General features: G+C 35.2%; 2 protein-coding genes across 8 annotated transcripts; one reads left to right on the top strand and one right to left on the bottom strand.

Annotated features, from left to right (window-relative positions):
- Positions 1 to 2,741: 2,741 nt before the first annotated feature.
- Positions 2,742 to 7,627, top strand: LOC101743332 (sodium channel protein Nach). The gene is made up of 8 exons (XM_012695430.4): positions 2,742 to 2,869; positions 3,652 to 3,846; positions 4,110 to 4,269; positions 4,669 to 4,799; positions 5,382 to 5,555; positions 5,861 to 6,125; positions 6,687 to 6,885; positions 7,229 to 7,627. The coding sequence occupies exons 1-8, from the start codon at positions 2,742 to 2,744 to the stop codon at positions 7,504 to 7,506; spliced, it is 1,530 nt and encodes a 509-aa protein (XP_012550884.1). The 3' UTR covers positions 7,507 to 7,627.
- Positions 7,616 to 25,459, bottom strand: LOC101744580 (uncharacterized). 7 transcript variants are annotated; one of them, XM_004932039.5, is made up of 21 exons: positions 25,006 to 25,459; positions 24,494 to 24,591; positions 24,282 to 24,415; positions 23,557 to 23,751; positions 22,829 to 22,918; positions 22,511 to 22,618; positions 21,574 to 21,761; positions 21,049 to 21,181; positions 17,170 to 17,249; positions 16,299 to 16,441; positions 15,660 to 15,809; positions 14,891 to 15,009; positions 14,095 to 14,151; positions 13,506 to 13,661; positions 12,964 to 13,098; positions 12,610 to 12,828; positions 12,043 to 12,132; positions 11,622 to 11,762; positions 10,635 to 10,757; positions 9,992 to 10,142; positions 7,616 to 9,652 (listed from the first exon to the last, which is right to left on the bottom strand). In XM_004932039.5, exons 2-21 carry the CDS (start codon positions 24,579 to 24,581, stop codon positions 9,543 to 9,545), a joined length of 2,610 nt encoding a protein of 869 aa, XP_004932096.2. In that variant the 5' UTR covers positions 24,582 to 24,591; positions 25,006 to 25,459; the 3' UTR covers positions 7,616 to 9,542. The 7 variants fall into 7 exon arrangements, with proteins under 7 accessions (XP_004932096.2, XP_037868599.1, XP_037868598.1 ...); XM_038012671.2 differs by having other exon boundaries at positions 23,593 to 23,751; positions 25,006 to 25,259; XM_038012670.2 differs by having other exon boundaries at positions 17,170 to 17,219; positions 25,006 to 25,231.
- Positions 25,460 to 26,808: the final 1,349 nt, after the last annotated feature.

The following is a 26,808-nucleotide window of genomic DNA, read 5'->3' as shown; positions in this document are numbered from 1 at the left end:
TAGTAGACGAATTAGTAAACGAATTAGAAGACGAATTAATTGGCGAATTAGTGAACGAACTAGAAGTAGTTTTGCACGCTTGTGCATACGACCTAATAATTTCTTTGCATTGTTGCGATTTAGTAGAGTTACGTAATTTTGTGCCTGTTTGGTTTGCAGGCAATCGCCGGCACATTTGCGATACCTGACACGTTAGTTTAAATTACTGTCGGTTTTCTCGATTTCGCAACATTTAAAAGGCGAAGATTCCGAGTCAGGTGGAATATGATTAAGCGGGCGATATTTATTATACGAATTATTACGTAAGTTGTTATTGTATTCGCGTTTCTTACATTTCGCAATGTGATGACCTGGGTTTTTACAGTAACTGCAAACGATTTGAGGTGGAATTTTTTGTTTTGTGTCTATTTTTGTTGAATTAAATGAACTAGCTTGTGATGATAATTTTGGCTGTTGATGATGAGTTGAATGAGACTTAGCAACGAAGTTCTGGATTTTTTCCTCTTCAATGGCGATATTAATTGCTTCGTTAAGATTTTTGGGGTTATGACATCGCACCATGTTACCAATACGAGGAGTCAGTCCGAACATAAAAGAGTGTATCGCCAGGTCCTCTGTCATGGCAATACGACCTGATAGGTCTTTTTTTGATGTATTAGAATTATGGATTTCGGTCTGCATCTCGGTTAGGCACGTATCGATTCGTAATGAAAATTCAGACACAGATTCGCCAGCACGTTGTTTACATGATTGCAAATCGAAAAATAGATGACTGTAGTGTTTAGTTTCTCCAAAATTTTGACGAAGAAATTCTCTCAACGATTCGAAGTTATCGAATATTTTATTTGAGCATGCTATTCTGGCTTTTCCTTCTAGCTTTGAAATTATAAATTTCAGTAATAGTCTTTTTTGACTGTCTGATGCAAGATCTAACGCATCCTGGCAGTTAGTCAAGAAGGCCGTAAGGGTCTCCCGACTTCCATTATATGGGTTGATAAAATTACATAGTACTTGAATAGGATATTGTTCGCTCAAGACTATTTCACTTTTAGTAGACATTATTACGAGTATTCGCTTTTGACAGTAACAAAACAGACACTAGCAGAAAGAAGGTCAACTAAAAAAATGTAGTAGTTATACGAGACGAATGATTCACTCACCGCAAGAATATCAGAGCTGTTAACTTCATCGGAGAACGCACGGATGATGGGATGGCAGCAAGGCGTTTGGCAGGCTTATACTGGAAGTCTTAATGTCGCAAACGGCAGGAACCGGCTTAGCAGGAACGAGTCAGCAGGAACGTTGCAAACGGCTTAGCAGGAACGAGTCAGCAGGAACGTTGCAAACGGCTTAGCAGGAACGAGTCAGCAGGAACTGGTGCAGTAGGGACGAATCAGCGGCTTGAATTTTCACGGGTACTGGAGCTTCGGGCGAATCTTCGGGCTTGTTTCACAGGAACCAGCAGGACGTCGATATCAGGCTTATTGGTTTTTGCGTGTTTTGTCAGGTTGACACCAGCCGATCAATACTGACCGGCACGAGCGGGTATGATGTGGCAGATTTTTGTAAGTTTTTCTTTCTCACGATGTTGAATATGGCGTTGAAGATATTTTGCAGGTTTTCTTCCTTTACGATATTGATGATGAGAGCAGCGGCAATGAGCGCAACGTAGAATCAAGAGCTCAAGACAATCCGGATAGCCAGTGTAACGTACTGACTATCCCACTTCTGACACCACTGTTACGGGGTGGGTCCAGGAGCTCTTTTTAAAAAAGGACACGGCGACTGGCACGGAGTTTATTTTATTAAAGAAGTAGTACAAATGATGTGTGTTTCCGCTACTCAAGCCAAATCTGTTCTGCCGCGCTTAAGCAATATATCGTCTTTATATAGAGACAATGCATTCAAGAATGCCTTAGTCGGCATTATTATTTATATTACGTTATTACTGAGGGGCATATGTAACAGTACCACTATATGGCATGTTGATATAAAAAGCCCCACTTAGCAAGTGCGTGCGCCAAGCCTCAAAACATCTGTTCAGGCTTTAATAAACAAGAATTGCACTTGACCACGACTGCTCTGCCAAGAGTAACCGAGTATGATGATGATATAAAAGCATCTTTGTTCTAATTGTTGTATCAGTACACTGTTTGATGGCGAAAATATTGGAACAACACTTTAAGAAGATTACCATACAATTTAACGGATTATAATTAAATATGGTATAGTTGTTGTTGGCGCTCCAGAGAAGATTTATTTGTCGGAGTAGAATGAAAAGAAGATAGTAGCACAAGTAGTTATAAGTTTGTTCTGTATTAGCTTATAGTCATGGCAGAGCGTGACCTGGTTTCGCTATTATTAACAAACAAGAAAAAAACAAATCTGCTTGTAATAGGCTATCGACTAATAATATATCAAGTTCCACTATGGTTGTCACAAAATCCTACCTAATATCTGTTGATTTAATCTAAAGGATAATGTTGAACAAATGGAACACCTGTTCCGATCCCAGATAGATTATAATCTTGTAATTCAAAAATAATTGTTGTTTTTTGTGCACGAAATAAAGAATTGATGCTTGTAATTTTCGTTTCAATACCAGCAAGCTACCTCAGTTATATACATTCTTCACAGCACATTCAGATTATTACAGTGTGAGAATTCTATGGTATCAAATTAAGCCACTACTTTGTACTTATCCAAATACTTATTTGGAAGAAACAAAATAAACTTCCAACATGAATACAAATGAATATCGCAAGAGATATTTTGATATTTGGTGGAATGGTATAAAAAGTCTGCCTCATACGACTTCAATACACGGGTTTAAGTTTATAGCTGATACTAAACGACACTGGGTAGAAAGGTAAAAACGCACGTGTATAATAAAAATAAATATTTATTACCCACCACGTTTTTTCGGTAGATCGTTAAGATACGCGGACCTTAACGATCTACCGAAAAAACGCACCTATTAATTATTGTAATATTCACAAAATAAAATTATAATTCGTTTATTGTTTCAAGTCCGGTAATTAAATTTAAATTCGCCAAAATTTTATTTGACTTTATAATATATTCCCTACTAAAAATATATTTTCGTAACAAAGTGGTGGTACATTACTGGTGGTAGGACCTCTTGTGAGTCCGCGCGGGTGGGTACCACCACCCTGCCTATTTCTGCCGTGAAGCAATAATGCGTTTCGGTTTGAAGGGTGGGGCAGCCGTTGTAACTTACTTGAGACCTTAGAACTTATATCTCAAGGTGGGTGGCGCATTTACGTTGTGGATGTCTATGGGCTCCAGTAACCACTTAACACCAGGTGGGCTGTGAGCTCGTGCACCCATCTAAGCAATAAAAAATAAAAAAAGGTTGTAATATAAATTACCTTAGAATATCCATCACAAGGCTTACAACTTTTTCATTTATTCCTCAATAACACCTAAATATTATCACTAAATCCTAACATTTTAAAATGCCTAATAACATTAAGAAATGACTAAGTAATTTAACGGTGCCCGACGGTCAATAAAAATGAATGACATTGCATTTTCAACTGAAGGAGCTGAAAGTTTCAGTATTATATCGCATAATTGTCACGAGATAGAAGAGATAGAGTAAATTTAATGAAACAAATTGCCTTACAGGATCTTTTGGTTGGTATTCGTAGCACTCTCATGGTATGCTTCGTCATTACTGATAGCGGCTCAGTATGACGCGTATCTAAACAATCCTATTTCATTTGTGGTGGAAACAACTTACAAAGATTGGAATACATATTTTCCTGCCGTCGCTGTATGCGAAAACGACAATTCAAAACGTGCTGAAGAAATATCTGACAGGTGAATAAAGAAGAACAATTGGCATAAATTAGAGAATATGTGCGTGGGATTTTTTTTCAAGGCCCAGCGATCCTCCCATTTGCTAAGTAATTACGATCAACACACCGGTAATGCCCAGAGTACAGACAAGCCGTTGAGGACTCTTTTTAAGCCTTGTTTAATTATGAATACAGCAAAAGCCTTATGTTAAAGAAAGAAAAAAATGTAAAAAAAATGTAAAAATGTGTGCCAGTTATGCCTTTCTATGCTTCTTAAATTTTCAGTTTGTGGGGTCAAGAACATGATTTTAACATAGAGGAAGTTCTAAAGGAATGGGCATTTTTCAAAGGCGTCACATACTACACCTCGGAATTTTGTAATGTAGAAAATGGAGAAGTTTTACCGGAGTGCGTCGAATCTAATCTAACTTATTATGCCAATTTGGTAGGTTAACATATTATCATAAAATGTTTTTTTTGTAATCATCATCTCATTTCCTATGTTATTAGATTTAATTGTGATGTTTAAGTCTTTCACTTCGAATCTTCGCTGAAAATTATTTATTTCTCACATGAATGACACAAATCCATTCCTAAGTTCTTGACGAAGAAAATCTTTTGATAATATGCATGTCTCCGTGTAAATACGGTAATCGCCAATGGGACCATAATTTTGATATCTGAATTGCTCCTTCATTTTAATGGAAAGAGAAACGCAGAAAATTGGTTTAATAATGTTTTGGTAAAGAAAGTTTGGGGATTTTATTCAAGGATGTGTACCTAATAGTACCTACCTACCAATATACTGCCTATGTTTTTGTTATAATAATTATTTATCTTCTAGGTAAGAAGTACCTGTAAAGAAAGTTTATCAGATTGTTCTTGGAACGGCGAAGCTTTTGAGTGTTGTGATTATTTCCGACCTTTGGATACTGAACTAGGCACGTGTTACGCCATCAACTCTATTCAAGGAAGGTAATTGTAGGATATACTACCTATTTTTTCATGTTTCTTTTGTCTAATTACTTTGTATTTCTATAAATTAAATACTTGTATAAATAAATGGGTTATTAGTAAATTAATTATTGTAGTAAACAATATATTTTATCTTCACATTTCGTAAACAAACCTTCCACATTCGATGGCCCGAAGACTATGAGTTTCTCCTGTATTACAAAGATGCCGAACACGCGGTAAACCAACTGGATTTATTCAAACTCCGAATGTAAAATATGAAAATATGTATTAAAAAGATATGTGGTACAATAAATTAAAAATGGAACCCCGATAACGTAATAGAAGTCACTAATAAAATTTAGCAACATGTCAAGCATCTCTAATCGAATATGTTACAAAAATTTACAAAAAACTGTCAGAATTATCCTTTGTTACTTATACTTTGTTACATAAAGTGCAATAGGCTGTAACTATTAAGTTAAGCCAGTGAGCCTAGACTTTTAGAAACTAAAATTAGAGTCTCTAAGGCATCAATTTCAATTTCGATAACTAACATAAAACTAAACCCCGATTGAATTCATTGAACAATTGGAATTTCAGAGAATCGAATCCGCCATTTCTACGAATGGTAAGCAACAGGACTACGGGTCCTGGAGTGCTGAGGTTCAATGTCCTAATACCCGCTAATGTTTACGTTCTAAACGAAGAAGACGTACCAGCTCTAACAACAATTGGATCAGATGTATTGACTGTGGGTCCAGAAATGTTTCACAGGTTCTAATTTCATTTTATGGTACTGAAAGTAGCACCAACATTTATAAGAGAGTATGTAAATTCCATTTGAACTAACGTCATGAATAAAATCATCAATATCTGTGTGCTTAGTGCGAGTTTTTTAACGTTCTCGATAGCGTAAAAGTTAGCTCATATTTGTATGGAATGGGATCGTTTGCGTACGTTTGCCGCTAGGGGCGCTGTTCCAACTGCATACTAAATTGGCTTAACTTTTACGCTATCGAGAACGTTAAGAAACTCACACTAAGCACACTGTAATAGGGATATTTTTTTAATATTTTCAGACGGTACATAGCTCTTAGAAACATTGAAAATGATTCCGGGACCCGTTCTATCGCTCCGGAGAAGCGCAAATGTCGATACAACGATGAAAATTTTTTGGACGTGTATCGCCACTATTCTTATACAGCGTGCACCGTGCAATGCCGAAAAGACGCCCAAATGCGTTTCTGTAATTGTTCTAATTATTTCATGCCGAATGTACCGGAACATCTCAAATGCAATGTTAGCGGAATTATATGCCTAAATAATTATGTCAACATATTAACCGTGAGTATTTATTATTGTGGTTGGTCATTAAAGTTATTTATAAATACAATTAATGTGTAAATACAGGTCAAGACTCTGTTAAATCTTAGATTAAGAAAATAATCAATGGGATATTTTCCAAACTTCCATTAAGAGCACCTAATACGAATGTATTAAGCAGACACAGATTAAAGATAAACGGCGTTAAAAGGAACTAACTAAAAGTCTAATTTTAGTAAAAAAATCTCTGTAAAACTGTGAGTCTACTAGGTGGAGACCGACTCTGCACTATTTTATTTCCATCGAAGGCAAAAGCATAAGCATAGCATGACGCCACCCTCCATTTAAATGAAAGTAAATAAAACTGTGCATTGAAACACTCTGTGTTCCTGGCTTTGCTTGTTTTGTGTCCAGTAGTGACGAGGACCACTCATCATCAGGTGGGTCAGCCTACAACTCGCGGTTAGGCATTAAAAAAATCGTCAGGATACATTTGCAATACGAAATAAAATAGAGTACGAATGTTCTTCCGTAGGCCATACTACCTAACACAAACCTAACATTCGTAAATTTTGTGTGCAGGTACTGAAAGCACCATGGTCATCGAGGCCTGGTCTGTATTGCAACTGTTTACCGTCTTGTACAGAATCAGAGATTTCCGTCATTAATGATTTAAAAGACGCCACTGCCGAAGACTATGCCACTGTAGAAATAGAACTAGCGATGTTGCCATCCGAGCGGTACAGGAGGAATGTCGTAAGAGGAATACTTGACCTAGTCGGTTAGTTTTACAAATGTATTCAAAAAATTACCAAAAATTTTTTGCGCCTTAACTTAAACTATAGTAATATGACATTTTGCTTGACTACTGGTGGTATGAAGTCTTGCGAGTCCGCCTAGATTAAGTACCAATTTCTATCGTGAAGCAGTAATGCGTTTCGGTCTGAAGGGTGAGGCAGCCGTTATAACAATTGAGATTTCGACCTCATTCATGTCCCAAAGTTGGTGACTGCATTAATGTTGTCTATGGGCTAGTGTAAACATTTTACACGAAGTAGACCATGAGATCGTTCTTCTAACTGTAAATATATGTACATATGTATAATTTTTTTATTATGTATCAGTGTCCACAGGTGGAACAGGAGGTCTATTCCTTGGCGCAAGTATCCTTAGCTTCGTAGAGCTATTATACATATTGCTGATCAGACCTTTCTGCGACATATACAGCCAGAGAGAAGACGATCCGTGGTACAGGAAATACGGAACACGTCGGCTCGAAGACAATAAATATACTCCGAATTGGAAATGGAATTATTTTAGATCGAAATCTTACTACACAACGAGACCTTTGAGAAGCACTAGTAAATTGACATCACGCGATTTTTATTCCAAAAAAATATAGAAAGCTAATTTACCTATTCAAAGTTTTGAAATTTCCACCTAAAGCTAGAAATGCACGAAATTTTTATGGTTTGCTGAAGTCATATAAAAACAGTTGTATTAAAATAAAGTTTTGTTTCATATATATTTTATTTTAATTATCATACAAAATAATATTATGATATATGTAATTACAAAAATAAACTAATAATAAAAGCTTATGCAAGTCATTTTATTTTTGTGATAGTGCAAAAGGTTCCCCTGTAATTACATTTTGGTTAATGCTTAAATAATTTATATTTGTAAATCTTTAGGAAGCCTGCAGCTTCCATATATTATTAATATTTATTTGAATAGATTTTACTGGATTTTTTTACAAAGTATGCATTTTTCTTAACTTGCACAAGCTCCTTAAAACTAACTTACAATTGAGTCGTCTATTATCAAAGGTGGCAATCTGTGCATTTGGACAAAAATTTTTTATTGATATGTCAATACAGATTTATTTGAATATAATCGTCTCCTTCAAAGAATACGGTTCAAAACCTGCATTAAATAAAGGTTAATAGTTAACGTGTTATTTATCTAAGATGTCGTTCCGAAGAGTTTTGTGACTGCCAATGGAATACAAAGTCAATAATTCGTTTTTCTGATTTACCAATCATTGTCCAAAAGTCAGATTGCCGGCTTTGATAATAGACGACTCAATTACACTAGCCTAATCTCTAATGATGAATATGATTATTTACAATGTATTTTTTGTTGATATGAATGGATAGTTTGCAAGTTTACAGCCCCATCAATATTAACGTCATCATAGAAACCCTAATGAATTCGATGATTTACCAAAGATTTTTTTTTCCAAAGATTTGATACCAAGAAAACTTTATGCGAACTGGTAGTATGGATACTATTAAGCCTTTTTTTAAATTAAATTCAAAATAGATAAACATTTTTTGTTTATATTTAACGAAGGCAAACAACATATTATATAAAACCATGTTTTTCATTTTGTTCCTCTTTTCAATTTAAAAATACCAGCTAGACACAGTCTTCCTCAGTTTCATTAATCTACATTAAGCAACATAATTATTATGCTACAGACATTCACTGCAGCTTAACAATATCGAATGAGTTATTAATATTAATATTGACTTCATTCTCTATTTCAAACCATCACATCATCGTGTCAAATTGTTGTTGCTTATGGACAAATAGTACTGAAATTATGTTTTAAGTTATGCTCATTATTGCGAAATAACGGAATCTAGAATCACTACTCGAGGCAGTTTAGAACTTGTTATGGCGTAGAGCTCCTTTTGATAGACAGACTCCTTTTGATAGATAGGATTGATCAATGGACAAACTATTGACACATCTGGTGTTAAAAGGGCATGTAGATATCTTTTGAATGCCACCAGCTTGTGCCATGAGGTCGGAATTTTAATCACATTCACACAAATGTCTTCTTAATAAGCCAGATAGTTTTTTACCGACTGATAGGCAAGACGCATATTTTCTTTGAGGCAAATGTAATTTTTGGAGGCTTCATCATTTAATCAAATGATATCTAATTTATTTTCATAAACTTTTACTAGAATCTTCAAAAATCTTATACAACTTGTTACTAGATTTAGATGTCATTTTCCTGAAAACACTTCATTTGCAATTTAATGTACCTGCACTGTCAACAAATTCTAATGATAACCATCCCAGTATGCAACTCACAAATAAAATTTTGAGTTACAAACTGCAATGCAAACAACCAAATATCATCCTACAATACCACTCTTATTTATGTTTAAGCTAATTGCTATCAATTAAATACTCAACTTCTATATTGAATATGACAAGATGTGCCTAGATTGAGTAAAATCAAACATTTACTATGAACCATTTCAAGGCAATTAAAAAAAATAGTATCATCCTTTTCCACTTACTCTAAATCAGAGATGTATCAGTCACTTTTGTTTAATTGAAACAATTCAATAATGTTCGGTCCACAGTGAAGACATCACTTTTGATATATGGAATATCATTGTCAAAGGCTACATAATGTTATTCTTGTGCTTTGCCTGCTTCTGTAATAGATTCGTACTGTTCCTTGTCGAGCTCTGTAACTGTGAGCGTACCGTCGGGCAACAATAAGACGACTCGCCGCGTTCCACCTATGCAAAAAACATCTCATATAATCGTTACAATTTTGAAGAATTACGACCGTAAAGCATTTCACGAGCGGACATCTTGAATGCTCGGGACGGAATCATGTCGCTGCTTAACTTAAAAACTTAAAACCTCGTTTCAAGGAACATAATTATGTCTTGGTGGTATTGTAATCATAATAGCATTGAATAGGAAGTTCTATTTGATTATAAGATCGTATTTAACTTTGACAATCAAGCTTAATTTTCAATGCTAATCAATGAATTACAACCGTATATCAAAATGCAATTAGCATTACAGTATCACCATCGACATGTACTAGAGTGGTGGAGTAGTGTTTATACCGGGACTGGGTAGGTCAGTCTGCAGCAGCTGCGCGACGACTTGCGTGGCGTCCTCGCCGGGCTCGCCCTCGACCTGCACCGCGACCTGCTGCAGCGGACCGTCGCTCGGCACCAGCTGCGCCAGGCCGGACCCGTCGATCGCCAGTACATCCTGCATAAAGGGCAACCGAACCATCATTCAGTATGCTGCAGGGAAGTCCTCCGAATTACGTGGAAATGGAGACTGCTTGAGTTTATTTTGGATAGTACGAAACATTAGTATACAAATTAATACAATTTTGAATTAATGCACAAAATCATGCAATTGTTTTTATTCCCATGTAATGCATGTGCAGCACATGTCCACTATATCTAAACTGTATCTTATTTTTATAGTCAAACTAGCGACCCGCCCTCGCTTCGCTTCGGAAACTGTAATTTATTATTGATTTCTGCACTATTTAATGGATGTTATTATACATATTATGAACCTTCCTCTTCAATCACTCTATCTATTAAAAAAAACCGCATCAAAATCCGTTGCTTAGTTTTACAGATTTAAGCATACATAGGGATATAGGGACAGAGAAATCGACTTTGTGCTATACTATGTAGTGATACTCATGTTGGATATGTGTCATACGATTGTACAAATATTACATACCTGTCCATCTTCTCTAGTAACGTACATGACGTCACCTTCACCCTCGACGGCTCCCTCCACTGCACCCTCGACGCCTTCCGCAGCCACCAATAACGTTTGCCCAGCCTCGTTTTCACCAGCCACCTGTCATTTGACAAAACGTGAGCATTTTAAATATTTTAAGAGTTGCCAGTCATGTTTATTTTCAAAATCTTGATTCCATTATTTCACTAGTGGCATAGCAATACTCATTGGCAAAAATATGCTACACTTTGGGCATTTACAGACAGACCAGCACGGTGGTGTAGGTTTCTCTCAGAATTGTCCTCATTTCATACGATGACACCGGCTAATTTCAATTATAGTGTAAATGTCACGACAGCATGTCTAATCACATTACACCTGATTTGATCAGTGACACGTGTAAGCAATGAGGATACGAAATAATGTAGTAAAAACTTTAAAGAATTCTTTAATTTCCTTTTAAATATCAAACCTATAAAAATATTTTAAAGTTGTCGTAGCTTAAAGTATAAGACGCGTGGTGCATTCGTACCGAGGAATATGACTGTGCCGGTGTTTGAATTTCGCAGGCATGTTTTTCTAACGAAATTTGTACTTAAGAAATGTTCACGAATGTCTTCCGTGCTGAAGGAATTCGTGTAATAAAAATGAGACCCGCAAAAATCACAACTTTTCGCAATTACTTGTAGCAGGGTGAGTCCACACGGGTAGATGTCACCACTGTATCTGTACCACCACTGTATGTGAAGTACTAATTCGTTTCAGTTTGATGGCTGAGGCAGCCGTTATACTCAAAAACTGAGGAGACTCAGAATTCATGCTTCAAGGTGGGTGGCGGCATCTACGTTGTTGATGTCTATGGGCTGTGGTACCCACTTAAAACCAAATAGTCGTGTGCTCGTTCAGCCGTCTAAGCAAAAAAACCCTCTAGCATTATATTGCTCAGGTACGGAAACTTTATTTTTTTGTTATTTGTATAATTACCTGGTACAGCACACCATCCTCTCCCCGAATCATGATAGGCGCGTGTCCCGCGTCTAATAACCCAACTTCTTCACTTTCATCGACACCAACACCTTCTTCTAAAAGTTGTTTCACTGCACTAGCTTCTACTTTCACTTCAGTCTGGTAAAATGAGAACATGTTTGTCAGCATTATTAGTTAGTTAATATAAAAAAAAATATAACAAATTATCATAAAATAATTTTTGCATAAAATATGTTATTATTTTTATTTACAAAACTCATTAGCACCTTCTTATGGTATGCATGATAAAAAACTCAAGACCCAGTTCTTGCACGAGTCCGTGAGCTTAGGACCATAGTTGATTCGAATGATTTTGAATGGAGTGTTTAATTTTATTACCCTTCAAACTTTTATTGCATAATATAGTTGTTGTACTTACGCCGTCGTCGTCTGTGAGTACTGGCAGAGACGGTTGAGCGCCCTCACCTTGTACGAGCATCCCCGTAGTTCCTCCAGGGGACATTTCAACCTGTCAAATATTTTTGGTTATCTCTTACCAAGGCAGTATTATCGTCTTTAACAAATTTAAAAAAAAATATCTTGTAATGCATTAAACTCAATATGTCTTTGTGCGTTGCGTTGTGAACAATGTTCTTTTTAAGTTCATGCTCAATGAAGGAATTATTAAAATGCGCTTAAATTTATTTTTTACTGTTTTTCCCCTCTTTTATAATGTAATTCGGGATGAGTTTTACATATTTTTGCTATATTGTAGACATGAGTGACGACGTGAACTCTGAACCATATTTTTATGCATAAAATTTTCCTTTTGAGTGAGCTATCGATTTCTCTCAAATGATGAAACTTCATAACGAATCGTTTGCTTAAGTTAAGACTATATGTGTCTGTAAAAATGTAATCACAAAAAAAAACAATAAAAAATGGCAATAGTAATCGTTCTGAGATGTAAGTAATATTTTGGTAGAAGTGGTGTCAGTAGCGGTACCTTCATGAGTAGCGTGGCGGGCGCGGATGTGGGCGGCGGAGTGAGGGGCGCAGGGGGCGGAGTGGGCGGCGGCGTGGGCTCGCCCTCGGCGCGCGCGAGGCGGCGCCCGGTCAGCGGACACAGCGTCAGCTCCCGCGGCGGACTGTCCGGGGGCAGCGGCCCGAGGTCGCGCGGGAACGGGTCCTCGATGCCGTCCGATGTGTCCGACGACGCATCTGACTACAACGTCAAAATAATCTCATTCAGAAACATACTACATGCATGCCGAAAATTTGTTATTTGATAAAAATAACTAAAGCTCCTGATATTCCAAAAGGATCACAGCAATTTTTAACATTTTATATTAAAATGTACCTGTTCAAAATCAAATGATACTGGTACAGGTGCTTTGTCTCTGATACGAACGATATTTCCACCTGCTGTGGATATAGAGTAACCACCGCGGCCCCGCCCCCGACTGCTTCCACCACGACGTAGCAAGCTATCCCCCTGAAACGCGACTATTTTTTATTTTCAATTTCAGGAATTATTCAAGACAGTAAAATAAAAGAAAGACATAATATTTATGTAATAAAATAAATGACTTCTTATATTGCTCTCAAAGCAATCATACAGCCTTTGCATTGAAGAATGCTTAACGTCGCTGATTCACGTCAACAATGCCGTGGGCAGAACCAAACATTTTGTGTATTGGTTGCCGTAATGATACTAATTTTTCTTCCACTCTTATATTTTGTTTGCAATACCAAATAATTTCACAGGACGTCAAAATCATTAACTTTGATTCTACTTATCATTATTTAAACCAGTATTAATTAGTAAATATTGGACTTTAAATTCAGTCTCAACAAAATGATAGAAGTTTTCTGTGCCCCCTTTACCAATTTCAGACTTACTTGAGCAAGTTTCTTATTGAGGATAGTTACAGGTGACTTATCAGAACTAATTCCAGCTGGTCGCTGTATTGTGCGCTGAATGATCTTTTGTCCTGATGGTGTTATTATTGTTTTTTCTGTAACTTGCTGACCTCCCGAGGTAAATGTTTTCTTTATCTAGAAAATAAATTTTACATATTATATAATCTATAATAAAGAAATTACCAGAAATATAAGTTCGATTATAATAGTTGTCAAAAGTGTGTATAAGTGAGAAGTTACTTTTACTTTTTAACTATATAAATGAATAATGTTTTCTGTTTATTTCGGGTTTGAAGATTTATTCCGAGTTTTTTCTACAGCAACTATTCAGTATACTATGAAAATTTCGCACTTAACAATATCCTATGTATATATATTATATGCTTTTTATTTTTTATTGTATCATTTTCCATTCCACAATGTCTATAATATATGCATTATTCTAATTTTTGTTTTATTGTGTCTGTACGTACGAATTTAATGAAATAGCAGAAAATAAAATGTATGATGTTCCCCAAAGTTTGAATATTAAAATAAAAGCTATTCTATATATTCCAAATAATATTACCTGTGACGGTATTGGTGGACGGGGTGATGATGAAATTTTTTTGGTTTCCTCCACTTTCTGTAAGTTATAAAAAGTATTGGGTTTCAAAAAAACTGTTTAGCCTACTGAGTTTCTCGCCAGATTTTCTCAGAGGGTCGCGATTCCGATCCGGTGATAGATTCTCCGAAGCACTGCTCTTGCTAGGGCTAGTGTTAGCAAATTCTCTCAGGTTGAGGAAAAAAACCGTTAAAAAAAAAGTATTACTAACATTAGGTATTTAAATCCTTCGGGTTTCGCGAGTCATAGACATAATTAAAGCTACTACTACTACAGTTTAATCTCGCATTTTTTATTATCCTTATATTATTTCCGACGTTTCGAATACTTTACAAACTGCGAGAAAACCGCGGTTGTCCGTTGACATTTAAAAAAGACAGAACATACTCATTTGCAGAAATAGGTAGGGTGGTGGTACCTACCCGTGCGGACTCACAAGAGGTCCTACCTACCACCAGTAAAAAATATATGTATACCAGTATAAATATAGTATAATATGTATTTGTTGTACCAGTGAATACAACCTTAATCATGGTTTGACGAAATGATTATTCACTTTAACGGTTTCATTAATCATCATCATTCAAATTAAATAAAAATGATAAAGATGTGTCATCAGTATAATACCAAAGTTTCAACAAAATTTGGTATCAATGACTTCCATTTATGGAATATTTTATTTGTGAGTTGCTAAAATCCGTGCTTTCTGGTAGTTTCAAAAACGTTTAAAATTTGTCTTTAATAATAAGTCAATAACCACCTGTTTTGCAGCCATTATCTGTTTTCTAATAGCATCCTGGTCAATATTAAGACCCGGTCCTAATTTCCCTGGAGAATCAATCTTCATTATCCCTGAGCTTTTGGACATTATGTACACTCCTAAAATGAAATAAGTTATTTTATTATAGTACAAAGATGGCCAACACGCGGCCCGCCAAACATTTCTAAAATTGAATTTATTTTATTGACTTTCTCCCATCGCGGTAGGCAGCAGCTTGGCTCTGCCCCTGGCATTGCTGAGGTCCATGGGCGACGGTAACCACTCACCTTCAGGTGGGCCGTATGCTCGTCTGCCTACAAAGGCAATAAAAAAAAACAATTCGCTTTTGTTCTTTCCTTGTTTGTTTTTATCTTGCATTAAGTACATAATATATGAAATCTTTACTTGTTTTTTAGTTTTATAATTTTTATTCTAATATTTATTATAAGTAAAGTGACGTAAATTATGTGCGACCCGTCAAAAAAATTAAAATTTAAATAGGCCCATTGATTAAACAGGTTGCTCACCCCTGTTAGTGTATATACTGTTTTATATAAAACTGTAACATGAATGTCTACACACGCAGTTGTTACGGTATATACACAGTGTGTGTATATATGAAGGTATTTTGTTCGTGATGTGTTTGAGCTCCGATAACCGCGCACGCATACTATAAGCGGCTCTGATCGTTCTCGGGGGAAGAAGAGCATATCAACATGGCAACACCGCGCTTGCAACTCGATACGCAGTTTTGTATTTTATTACTAACCTGTAGAAAGATTAGGCATATGTTTAGGGTCAACTTTAATAACCCCCTTTATGTTCGGCATACCCTTCCCGCCCAGACCGAGCGATTTTACCAGCTCAGGGTCTAACGTTGACTTTGGTGAAGATTGTCCATTCACTATCTTCTTCTCATCTACAATTAATTACATGTTTAAATTTTACAAAACAAAAAAAAAAATACAATCAAAGCTCCACCTTGGCAAGGATAAACAGAGTACTTTTCAAAATTTTAATAGGGGCTATTATTATCTTTCACCGAGCGCTCTCACTTTCTCCAATAATATCGCAGTCGGATATTTTTGCTGTTACTGTATATTATTATAGCATCTTGTAGATTTATATTCGCTTATATTTGTTATAGAGAGTCCGAGAATAACGCTGTCTGATGTATTTTTTTTGTAAGAATCAGAATTCAATTTTGTTTCATAAGATCTTGATAAATAAGTTCTATTCTAAGTGTCAGCTTTTACAGTACAACGACTGCTCCATCTTTCAAACTGGAACGCATTACGGCTTCGCAGCAGAAATAAGCAGGATGGTGGCAACTACCCAAGCGGGCTTACAATACGCTCTATAACCAGTAAACCACCAGGATTCAGAGCGAAGCCTCAATGCTACATACGTTTTGATTCAAGATCCGAGAAGTCTTCGTCTTCACTGGACATCTCCCTCTTGACTTTCTTGGACATCGGTTCGCCATCCTCTACACCGCACCACGCCTTCACTTGATCTAGTGCACGAACTTTGCTCGTACGTTGTAAGCGCCTTTATGGTAAATTACATTTCTATAGTTTTACAATAATTAATGCTTTTATATACTTTTTAACTATCGACGCTTGAAAGGCAAATGTGACTAAGCGACAATAACTGCTTTATACATAAATGATAGGCAATAACCATATTCGATGAGCAAAGAAAATATATTTCTAGGTCTATAAAATCATTTCAATCCTACAGCTAGATTCGTTAAAATAGAATTTTTTTCAGGTATTTCAAATTTAATTAGTCTACTGTAAAGTTCACGCATTCTCGCTTAGTCACGTTTGCCTTTCAAGCGTCGTTATGTATCAATTATGATATAAACTAGTCAACTATGACTAGAACTATGTTAGGCCATTACTGAAACTTATTGATGCCATTAATTGGAAGAAAGAAGAGGAAAATTCATTATCTACCTCAAGGCATGAGGTAGATAATGAATTCAATTGTTGTTTGAAATGGAATTGTTTTTTTGCAAAAATAGCCACAGAAAAGGGCAGCTCATGCCAGCTTACAACATGGCTTGTTTTAATAAGCTTGATTTTATATTATATTAAGTTGAAAATTTGAACTGTATAAATTATCAAATATCAAGGTATTGAACATGATAACATTTGATACACTTTAATTAATATTCACAAACTAGGGATGTCACAAAGCATGAGTTTTCAAAAATTCTCAATTTATTTCGATATGAAAGTTGAAATTCTGACTCTTTACAACAATAAACTTACCCTGAAGGTGTGACTGGACTCTCTGTTTTCTTTATAACCTGCTTCACAACCTGTGGCAAAGGTGTGTTTGTCTGTTTCACCTAGTTTGTCACCGAAAACCATATTTTTATATAAAGATTTTTTTATAAATTTGCAATTTATAAAAGAATTAGCAGTACTCATGTAGTTGCAGCAGTACATGTGTGCTACAATTTGACATTTGAAAGCAAACATTTTCGATTTTAGCCTATTCATTTATCATAGATTAGAATGTTATGTTTCACTGTTTGAACCACATAACGTCTATCGGGGTAACTTTGTCTCGCCATGCGAACAATTTTCCGTGTATTGTCTGAATTTTACTGGATATTAATAAAAAATATGGATTTTCCGTGGGTTTTAAACGTTTTTACAATTGAAATTTAAATGATTTTGCATGAGCATAGAGTGCAAATCTCACAAAATTTACAAAAAATTTGTGGGCCAATATTATATTAAGAACGGGGTAATTTTGCCAGTATAAGAACTGGCAATACAATTTTGATGTATTTTTACATTTAAAGCCTTTTTTTTTCCACAGGAGAAAATCGGCGGATCCCCACCCGCGCGGCAGGTGGGGTATGTGGGAGTTGAACCTCACTAAAAACTCCTGCCGCTCACAACCGGCGCCCTACCTCGGACCGGGCCGGAGCCCAGTCGGGGCTATTGAAACGGCGGGACAGGGTTGACGCAGAGCACATTACATCCATCCATCCCACCGTCCCACGGACGCCGGACCGGTGGCCGCCAGCGACACGACCACCGGTTCCCTCGTTCAGCGGGCCGAGAGCCCGCTTTGATGGCGCCGCGTTACAACATTTAAAGCCTTAAGATAGCATTGGATCTTCTGTTATAAATAAATAAATTAGGGCGCCATCTTATGACAGCTGTTTACCAAAAAAATTATCTTTAAATTTAGGGCTGTCAGTAAAATTCCATATATGTGTGTTTGAAAAGGACCTTTATTTATAGGAACTTATTTATCTTCTATTCATTACTACATATCAGTCAATCAACAAAGTTATAATCCTTTGGTAGAATTAAAATAATAACAGTGGTTAATCACCCCATTCCATATAGAGAAATTGGTCTTTGATTTGGTAAGAATCACCTGTTTTAGTAATTTTATCATTGTTTACGTAGCTAGCTATGCATCTTTGATGGCATGTCAAGATTTCGGGCTTAGCAGGCCAATTTCATCCTGTGTAGTTCTTCTGCATCACAGATATGCTTTGGCCAGATGGGGCATCTTTAATCCAGTCTGACCATTTTTGCTTTGCTTTGTATATAACATACAATGGTACAAATTCACCTTCAGCATTTGCGCAAAACATTACAGTAAAACAGGATTTAGTAGAATTCCGAATTATTTCTGGGTTCCTGCACTCTCGTTTGAAAAGAAACTTCTCCGTCTTTGGAATGTCGTGAAAACCTGTTTCATCAAAATTATAGATGTTCCCAGGTGGAACATCTTGAAACTCAGCACTTAAATTATCAAAATATTGCTCACTTATTTCTTTACTAACTTTGGCACGCTTTTGGCTAATGGAATGAGCAGCCTTTTGCTTAATATACTTATGGCGCTCTAGGAACAGTTTACCCCATTCCCAACCAGGCAAATTGTTTTTAAAAATTTTGACATGTTTGTTGTTGTCATCAAGATAATTTTTAACAACAACCCTCACATCTTGCATACTTATTGGTACGCCATTGTCAGATAAGGCAATTATGTGATTGGATATCATAGACCTATATAGTAGGGACACGACATATTGTTCTATACGTACAATTGCTTATATAAATAGCACCCATTTTGAAGGCACACACATAAACATATATCTATCTCGTTCTTACTCAGCACTTTAACTCGCAGGAAAACAATATAACAGTATTTCAGTGCGTACATAAAATGAAACATGAATATACGTAAATGTCTCCGTCTCCGTCTAATGAGGCCGAAAATCCGCCATGTTTAGCGCGCCAAATGTCATTGTCACGTCAGTTCGGCCGTCTGTTTTGGGTTGTACATTATTTATTGACTTTGATATCGATTTAATATGATTGCTTATATAAAATTTCTTATTTTATCATGTTTAAAACATACAAAAATAATAAATAAAACATATTTTATAGGATCTCAAGAAAGTCGATGCCCCAAAACTATTATCTATATATATTTAAATTCATTATGGAGCCCTCATCCGAAAAATCGGAAACCATTTTTCGGTCGGAATCTATTGATCATGACACTAATCATAAATACCTCTTTCAAATATGTCATCAAAACATATTTAGACATTCTGTTTAGATATTTCAGGAAAAAGGCTACCGACAAAATCTCTTCGGAACTATTTAAATAAAATAGTTTTATTCCGCAGTGAGTAAAACACTATTGTCAACTCGTTAAATATTTAATAATTGAGTTAATTTAGAGAGGAAGTCACAAGGAATGACGTTTGTAATTTTATTAACGAATAAATGTTCTGTAGGTGTTTTTTTTTTCACGCGGTCCCTTGATAAGTTTAAAATTTGAATCACTCTCAAGCGAAAGTGATTCAAATGGTGCGGTGCACCTTCCTTGGGGCACGCTGCGGTAATATGTTACGGACTTTAGAGTCAGCAAAACAATTAAAATAGATTGTAATAGTCTAAGAAAAACATGTACTTAAAATACGATAACATTTAGCATGCTAGAAATGGGCTGATGGCTTTGAACTACGCCATATCTTTATGTTTTGCGACAAACGACAACTTTATAAAATCAGTGTAGCAACTTTTAAAAATCGTCATATCGTTTACTTGGCAAATTCGAAGGACGAACTTGTCTTAGATTTCACCCATCTAAATCATATCATATTTGCACATAACAATATACCTACTTACTTCCCATTAAAGTATAAATTCTACAAATAAATAATACTCAACAATACTTAAAATAAAATGAGCCAAGAACGTTTATCGATAAAACCTGATAACATTGAAATCTTTTGTACAGCACTAAAGCCGCCATGTTTTGTGGCCAGATGACGTCACACTGGCACGAAATTTTGGTTGATGTTTCATTTCCATAGGTTTCCTACTTCATTGTTGGATATACTTTCCTCCTCTTCTGCTAACAGTGCGAGGGGCTTACCAACAGGTTTGCTGTGTTGATTTTTTAATTTATATTTTAATGTGCTTCTCGGAATATTGTAAGTCTCAGAAGTGACTGTTTTTGACATTTTACAGCATTTTATGTCATCTAGGGCCTTTTTCAGTGTCGCTTCTGTATAACGAGTCTTCTTACCGTATTTTCGGGTACCAGGCGCTGAACAATATCTTTTTCTGGCCATTATCACCGACTGAAACAAAAAAGGTCAACCCTAATTAAAAATTAGTTTAATTTGGGTATCTCTGGCCCGGGTTAAATTAACCCATATTAGCACAAATTTTCACCAAACGAATTAAAATCAAGACAAACACGTAAACAACAATATAGATCATATTGATTTTTTATGAAAGTACATCTGTAACCTTTAGTTATTATAAAAAGTACAAACTTACCTTTCTATGAAACTTTTTGGTGTGAATATAAACAACTTTGCAGCGATGTTTCATTTATCACCTCCCTACCACTTCACAATCAACCTCGAGAAAGAAAAGTTTTGCTGACAAGTATCAAATTTTGGCGCGCTTTCTTCGTTCAATAATAAACCTCTTAATCAAAAATTTCAGTCTATGGTAAAATGTATCCCGTTTGGAAATAAAAAAATTAATATGTAAAAAGTGAGTAAGTGGGCTAATGTTAAACGGAAAGCTTAAGTTACCCTGGTAAGCCATACATATTAATATGTATATCCTTTTTCAAATTCAAGAGCTTACTTGTACGGGATGCTGTTGTTGTTGTGCACGTAATGCCTTGAGCTCTTTTTGACGAGCTAACTGCTTCTCAAATGCTTCTAGCAAATGTTTACAGGTCTCCATATTCTCTACCGGCTCCCATGTATTTTGGTCACTAAGAATATAAATATTTTTATAAATAATGATCAATTTCAATAAGGACATGACAGGATTTCATATAACATTGTAGTTTGTCTAGGTATTACTATCTTTCATTTATCAACTTTTCAATCTTCTGCCTTTTGTAATAATTTCCTTTTAATGCTTTTAATCTTATACTTTCTCATAATTTTTATTCTGAATTACATGCCAAGTACAAATAACATACACATACACATGAGGCGAATAATTGATTGAAGATTACAACAAAGGCATCCATAACACGGGTACTGACCCATGATATTTGTGGGGATGAAGGCAAGAAGAATAACGTGGACTCTGGTCACATGTAGACCTCATGCAGGACGAGAATTAAATTGATCAAATGAAGTGCCATATAATTCTTACTGAGGATATCCCTCCCACTTGAGCAGGTATTCATATTGCTTGCGACGAGGGTTGAACCGTTTGGCGAGTATTTTCTCGACAACGTACTCTCCCGCCTCGGCTGGGTCGCCCTGCCGCTCCGTGCGCCGCGCGATGCGCTCCTCGGGAGGCACACGCTCTTGGGCGTTACGCACGGAGTCGTTTAGATCCTACAAACCAAAATTCATGCATCTTACACTTCGTTACAAATAATAGAGTTAATGATCATCAATCAAACTATAGGAAACATAATGCGTGTCCGATAAGGATACGCGATGTATCGTTATTAGTTCATTGGTGTTTATTCCTAATGAATTGAAGTTTCTTAAAATTCTTAATATGCTAATAGTAAAATCGACGTTAGCAAAAAGCTTTGCGTTTCATTAAAATAGAATATGTATATACTAATATAGTTTTCTATAAAACATCCACCTAAGCATCACAGTGTACTGTTACTGACGTTACGTCAGTTTTATAAGATTTTTACTGACATATAACTGTTTGACTGTATTACTTAAATTATGTCTATGTGTATGAGTCCCCATAAGCAGACCAATTTTGATGAACTTGTCAGAAAATTTTTAGATTGGCCTAGCAGGCGATCCAACGAAGTATGGTAGCAATCAGACCAAACTCCAGCCTGGTTTAACCAGTAAAAAATCAATACCAAAATTTGGCATAGACAGCAATGATCTAATAAAATACATATAAATAAATAAATGTGATAAATAAATAAAATACATATAAATAAAGAAATGCGACCCCTCAATGCACAATCTATTGATATAAAATAATAAAAATATATTATCAGTATTTTAAATTTCTATTATAAGAACAATTGTTGTAACTGTGAAAAAAATAATTAATAATAATATAAGGAATGCCAACAATCAAAATTTTTTGTGGATATCAATTATACCTTTGACTTTATATTTGTTGCCAGAGGCGTTTTGTGAGTAATCTTCGGTGTTAAATGACTTTTGGTTTCTTCACTTTCTTCTCCGGATGGTACAGCTTCCAGGTCATCCTGAAAATTTGAGTCATTTTAAGTTAATTGTTGCACACAATCAGGGCATTTGGTTTTTTCAAAGAATTATGTATTACATCAATGTATAGTTAATGATATAAACTGAAAAAGTCAAATCACTTCGAAGTATATATTTCTTATCAAGAGTTTACATTATATACTAGTGTGTGTTTATAGTAATCTTTATATCAGATTGAAGTGTGTACTTACCTGCTTGAGTATTTTTTTTGGTCTACCTCGTTTCTTTATTTCATGGCCAGGTGTTACAGGTACCTGTTGGTCCTCTACTTTCAACTCCATCTGTGAAAAATATATGCAGATTATTGAAATTTATTTTTATCTTTAAGATATTAATGTATTTCCAAGCAACTTCATTTATTTTTATTGTTTTATCTGAATTTTGTGTTCAGACATTGTTGTGATATTATGTTGTGTTCAATAATTGCATTTAAAACGAAATGATGTGGAAAGTTACTTAATTATTGAACATTTTCCTACTATATTTAAAAAAATAATAATTTTATTTAGTATCAAGAAACATTTAATCCCAAATAATATTTATTATTGGCTGACAAGGTGACATGAATGTGTTTAAACTTATTGAAAGTAGAACAGTGAATGTTGATGTCATAATTTGTTAATTTCTTTCCAACAAAATTCAATGTTTATGTGAATTATGTCTTTGATTTAATAATTCACTTTTATGTTGCTGATTACTTATTCAGTAAGTTTTTATTAGACAAATTTAGAAGTTAACAACATAGTGTGTCAAACAAGATGAAAACTTTGAAATGTAAATAATATAACAAAGGCAATATTAAATTAATGTTAAAGTAAACTAACTAAAAATCTTATCACAGTGACAGTAAACACTTTCCATTCGTTCGGTTGTCTGCCTTAACCAACAAAAAAACCAGAACATTAAAAAGCAGACTTACGACTTTAGCATGTGCATATTTAGATAGTGACTGTACATTCTGTCCAGCTGTGATCCAGGCATTACGTTGTGCTTCTGGCATCCGGCACCACTGCTGATACAGCTTCCAGCTGTTGTCTGTGCTAACAGCGGAGCCTTCTCGAGCAGAAGAACATTTCCATAACAGGAATGCCCACACCTGTGCCTTACTTTCATTCTGTGGAAGTTTAGTTTATTGACTAATGATATAATTTAAACAATTAGGTTTAGCAAGGAATATTGTTTTCAATTACTTATCATACATATTTTGTAGAAAATGTTTTGTACATACATATTTTATAGAAAATATTTATGATAATGATAAATAGGCCATTGTCTGCAACTTAACTCCTCTTCAACTCACCTCTATTTAGGTTGGATTTTTTTTACAAGAAAGATACTCTAATAAACCATCCAATCTGAGACAGATGTCTCTCAATAACAGACCTAAGTAGTAAGGTAGATAAACACTTTACCATGTGCACTAGGTAAATGGATTTCTCATCAGACTTCATAGAGGTGTAATAGCTAATACAGTTTTAAGATATGTGTTTATTTTTACTTTTTAGTGGGGATTAAGTAAGATGATCTTTTGTATCTGTAGTTATGTCAATAATACTTACAACATTTTAGTTACAATATTAAGCAGTGTATTGTAGTAGTGTTAGGTTTTCAATTGAAAAATTTAAAATACAGTTGTATACTCACACTATCCCTTACTGGGGACTTTCCTGAACAATTGGTACCTTCTTTATGTTCTTTAAACTCTTCTACAAAATGGAATGCAGAGTGACACTGCCCACAGACCAGAATATCTAGTGCTGCCATTTGTTCATGAGCATCTACAAAAGTTTTAGCATTATTTAAATTAGTTTTGTGTTTGAAATGAACATAAACTTCATAATCTGTATTTATCTCACCTTTAAGTGCAGTAGGATTTTTGGCAAGTTCATCTGGATTTCCAGGTATCACCTCTTCAGGAGTTTCACTCTCTTCCATAGATGTCATTTTTTAAAATCTGCAAATCAAAACTTATTTCATCTTATCTTTTAGTAGCTTTTCCTTACATCATAACCTTGCTTGCCGGTAAATAGTAATTCCCGCCAACTCATTCATAATAGATTAAAAGCCACGCTTTCAAGTTTTAACAGAACATTGAATGTCTAGTTTAATATTGTCACATAGTTCATTTTTACTATTCTTCACTAGTTCTAAAAACACAGACAGACACTTTTGTATTGGACAAATTATTGTATTTGATTTATCTAGTTTTCATTTCTTCACCACTTATCGTTTTGGGTAGATGATTATGTTTCGATTTACACAAAATTTAACCAATGAAAAAATAAATATTTTAATCGCGTACACACTTATTACAATATTTTTGTAACCTTTTACTTTTTATTTAATGAAATGTCACAACATTACCTACCTACCAAAACAATTTCACAAAAATAATCTTCACATGCAACGCGAAATGCTACAAATCACACCAAGAATTGAAAATTCAATGACCAAAAAAACCCTTTCACCGACACATACGCTACGCCATCTAGTGATTAGCCGACAACGCACGTTTTCTTTGCAAATGGTATCTCTTAAACACCAATAGCAAGATAAAACCGTATATTTCAACCAATGAAATAGATCAGAAAAAATTGTCACGACAGAACGCACTTCAAGTTCACACAAAGGCGACCAGCAACACCGACATGATAATTTAGCCGTCAATATTGACCGACTTTTCTAGATTCATTTGACCCTAGATCTATTTTCAATTAAGTTTGATGTATCATTTCTCAAAATAATTTCTTAAACATTTCTCAAGCATTTCTCAAACTAATTGCATCATCAATAGGATAATGTACTAAAATAAAAATGTTAAACTATTTTTTTTGTTTTCATTTGTAGATTGGAGTCTAAAGATTTTGAATATGAGGTTTATTGTGAGGTTTAATTTGTAATAAAGTTGAGGAATGTGTAGAAATATACCAAAGGCGCAGAAATATTCTTATTTTGTTACCGTCTATCAATTACGTCAATTAAAACACCAAATCAATTTCGTCAACTTTTATGCATTTCAATAGGGTGACATAATCATCATTTTACGTGTCTATAAAAATAATGTTAACATTTACAGCAAAATGTTACGTTACCTACCATTTGCCCACAACTTTGTTTTAAAATCACAGTAAAGAAGTTTTGTAGTTATTTTTTTTTTTAAATTTTGGGGGCACTGTGTAGAAGCTTGGGAGGCGATTTGTAATTTTATCTAGGAGGACTCTTAGATACCGACTGAGCTCTCGCTATAGTGGTCTATAAGTAGGTGATAAAATGGGGGCGCTAAAAAATAATTTATTCTCAAAGTGGGCAATAGACGAAATAAGTTTGGGAGCCCGTGGTATAAAGCATAATCACATCTTTGGCAGAAAAATGGACAACGTAATAATATTTTTATTTCTTCAGCGTTCATACTTGTTACAAAATGCAGCGGATTATTAGACGAATCTGGAATAAACCTGCAGCCATAACATGTCGGTACCTTGATAAAATGTGTCGAAGACCAAGGCCATGATAGGCCAAGGTGTAAACAAATAATGTAATCATCTTTACAAAAAAAATTGTTCACAACTTTGTGTTTTGTTCAACACTCATCCAGCAAACATCACGTAGTAGGGATGAGGACGAAGCCGGTCTCCTGTCTTACTCACTATACATTTTTCAGCCATGTTTTGTTGGTTTTATTTGTGTATCAATCGTAGCTTGCCAGCCATGTTTTTTGGTTTTATTTGTGTATCAATAGTATGCTCAGTAGGTCTGAGAATCATCTACTATCTATTTTTCATACACCTAAGTGATAAGGGTTGTCCACCCCAAACATTTATTTTTTATTTTTTGGATATTTTTTTTTTGGATAAAATGAGGTATTATGTTGTTGAATTATGGAGGGTAGAGGCAAGGAGAACCATCTCAGTATATTAAAAAGTGTCCACTGAAGGGCAGCAAATTAAGATGGCGCCATAGTAACAAGTGGAAAGATTTTAAAAACAGCGCCATAAGCTGTTACACTTCTGGTATGTTCCGATTTGCACTGCGAGCACTGTAAAGTGTGACGTCAAATTAGTATACTGCCAAGCCGTTCCTTTACAGTCAATGAAGTAGGAAACCTATGGAAATGAAACGTCAACCAAAAATTCGCGCCAGTGTGACGTCATCTGGCCACAAAACATGGCGG

The sequence above is a fragment of the Bombyx mori genome, chromosome 8 (genome assembly GCF_030269925.1).
Source record: "Bombyx mori chromosome 8, ASM3026992v2".
NCBI lineage: Eukaryota > Metazoa > Arthropoda > Insecta > Lepidoptera > Bombycidae > Bombyx > Bombyx mori.
The sequence above is the reverse complement of the archived record's forward strand: the minus strand, read 5'-3'. Positions and strand labels throughout refer to the sequence as shown.

What these genes read in the sequence shown, in the direction of transcription:
- LOC101743332 (XM_012695430.4), top strand. Translation starts at nt 2,742, where the DNA reads ATGAATACAAATGAATATCGCAAGAGATATTTTGATATTTGGTGGAAT. An exon ending in GGTCCAGAAATGTTTCACAG is followed by an intron (nt 5,556 to 5,860) that starts GTTCTAATTTCA and finishes TAATATTTTCAG; the next exon opens with ACGGTACATAGCTCTTAGAA. An exon ending in AGGAATACTTGACCTAGTCG is followed by an intron (nt 6,886 to 7,228) that starts GTTAGTTTTACA and finishes ATTATGTATCAG; the next exon opens with TGTCCACAGGTGGAACAGGA.
- LOC101744580 (XM_004932039.5), bottom strand. Translation starts at nt 24,581, where the DNA reads ATGACATCTATGGAAGAGAGTGAAACTCCTGAAGAGGTGATACCTGGA. An exon ending in AAATCCTACTGCACTTAAAG is followed by an intron (nt 24,416 to 24,493) that starts GTGAGATAAATA and finishes AAACTTTTGTAG; the next exon opens with ATGCTCATGAACAAATGGCA. An exon ending in CAACAAATATAAAGTCAAAG is followed by an intron (nt 21,762 to 22,510) that starts GTATAATTGATA and finishes TTTGGTTTGTAG; the next exon opens with GATCTAAACGACTCCGTGCG.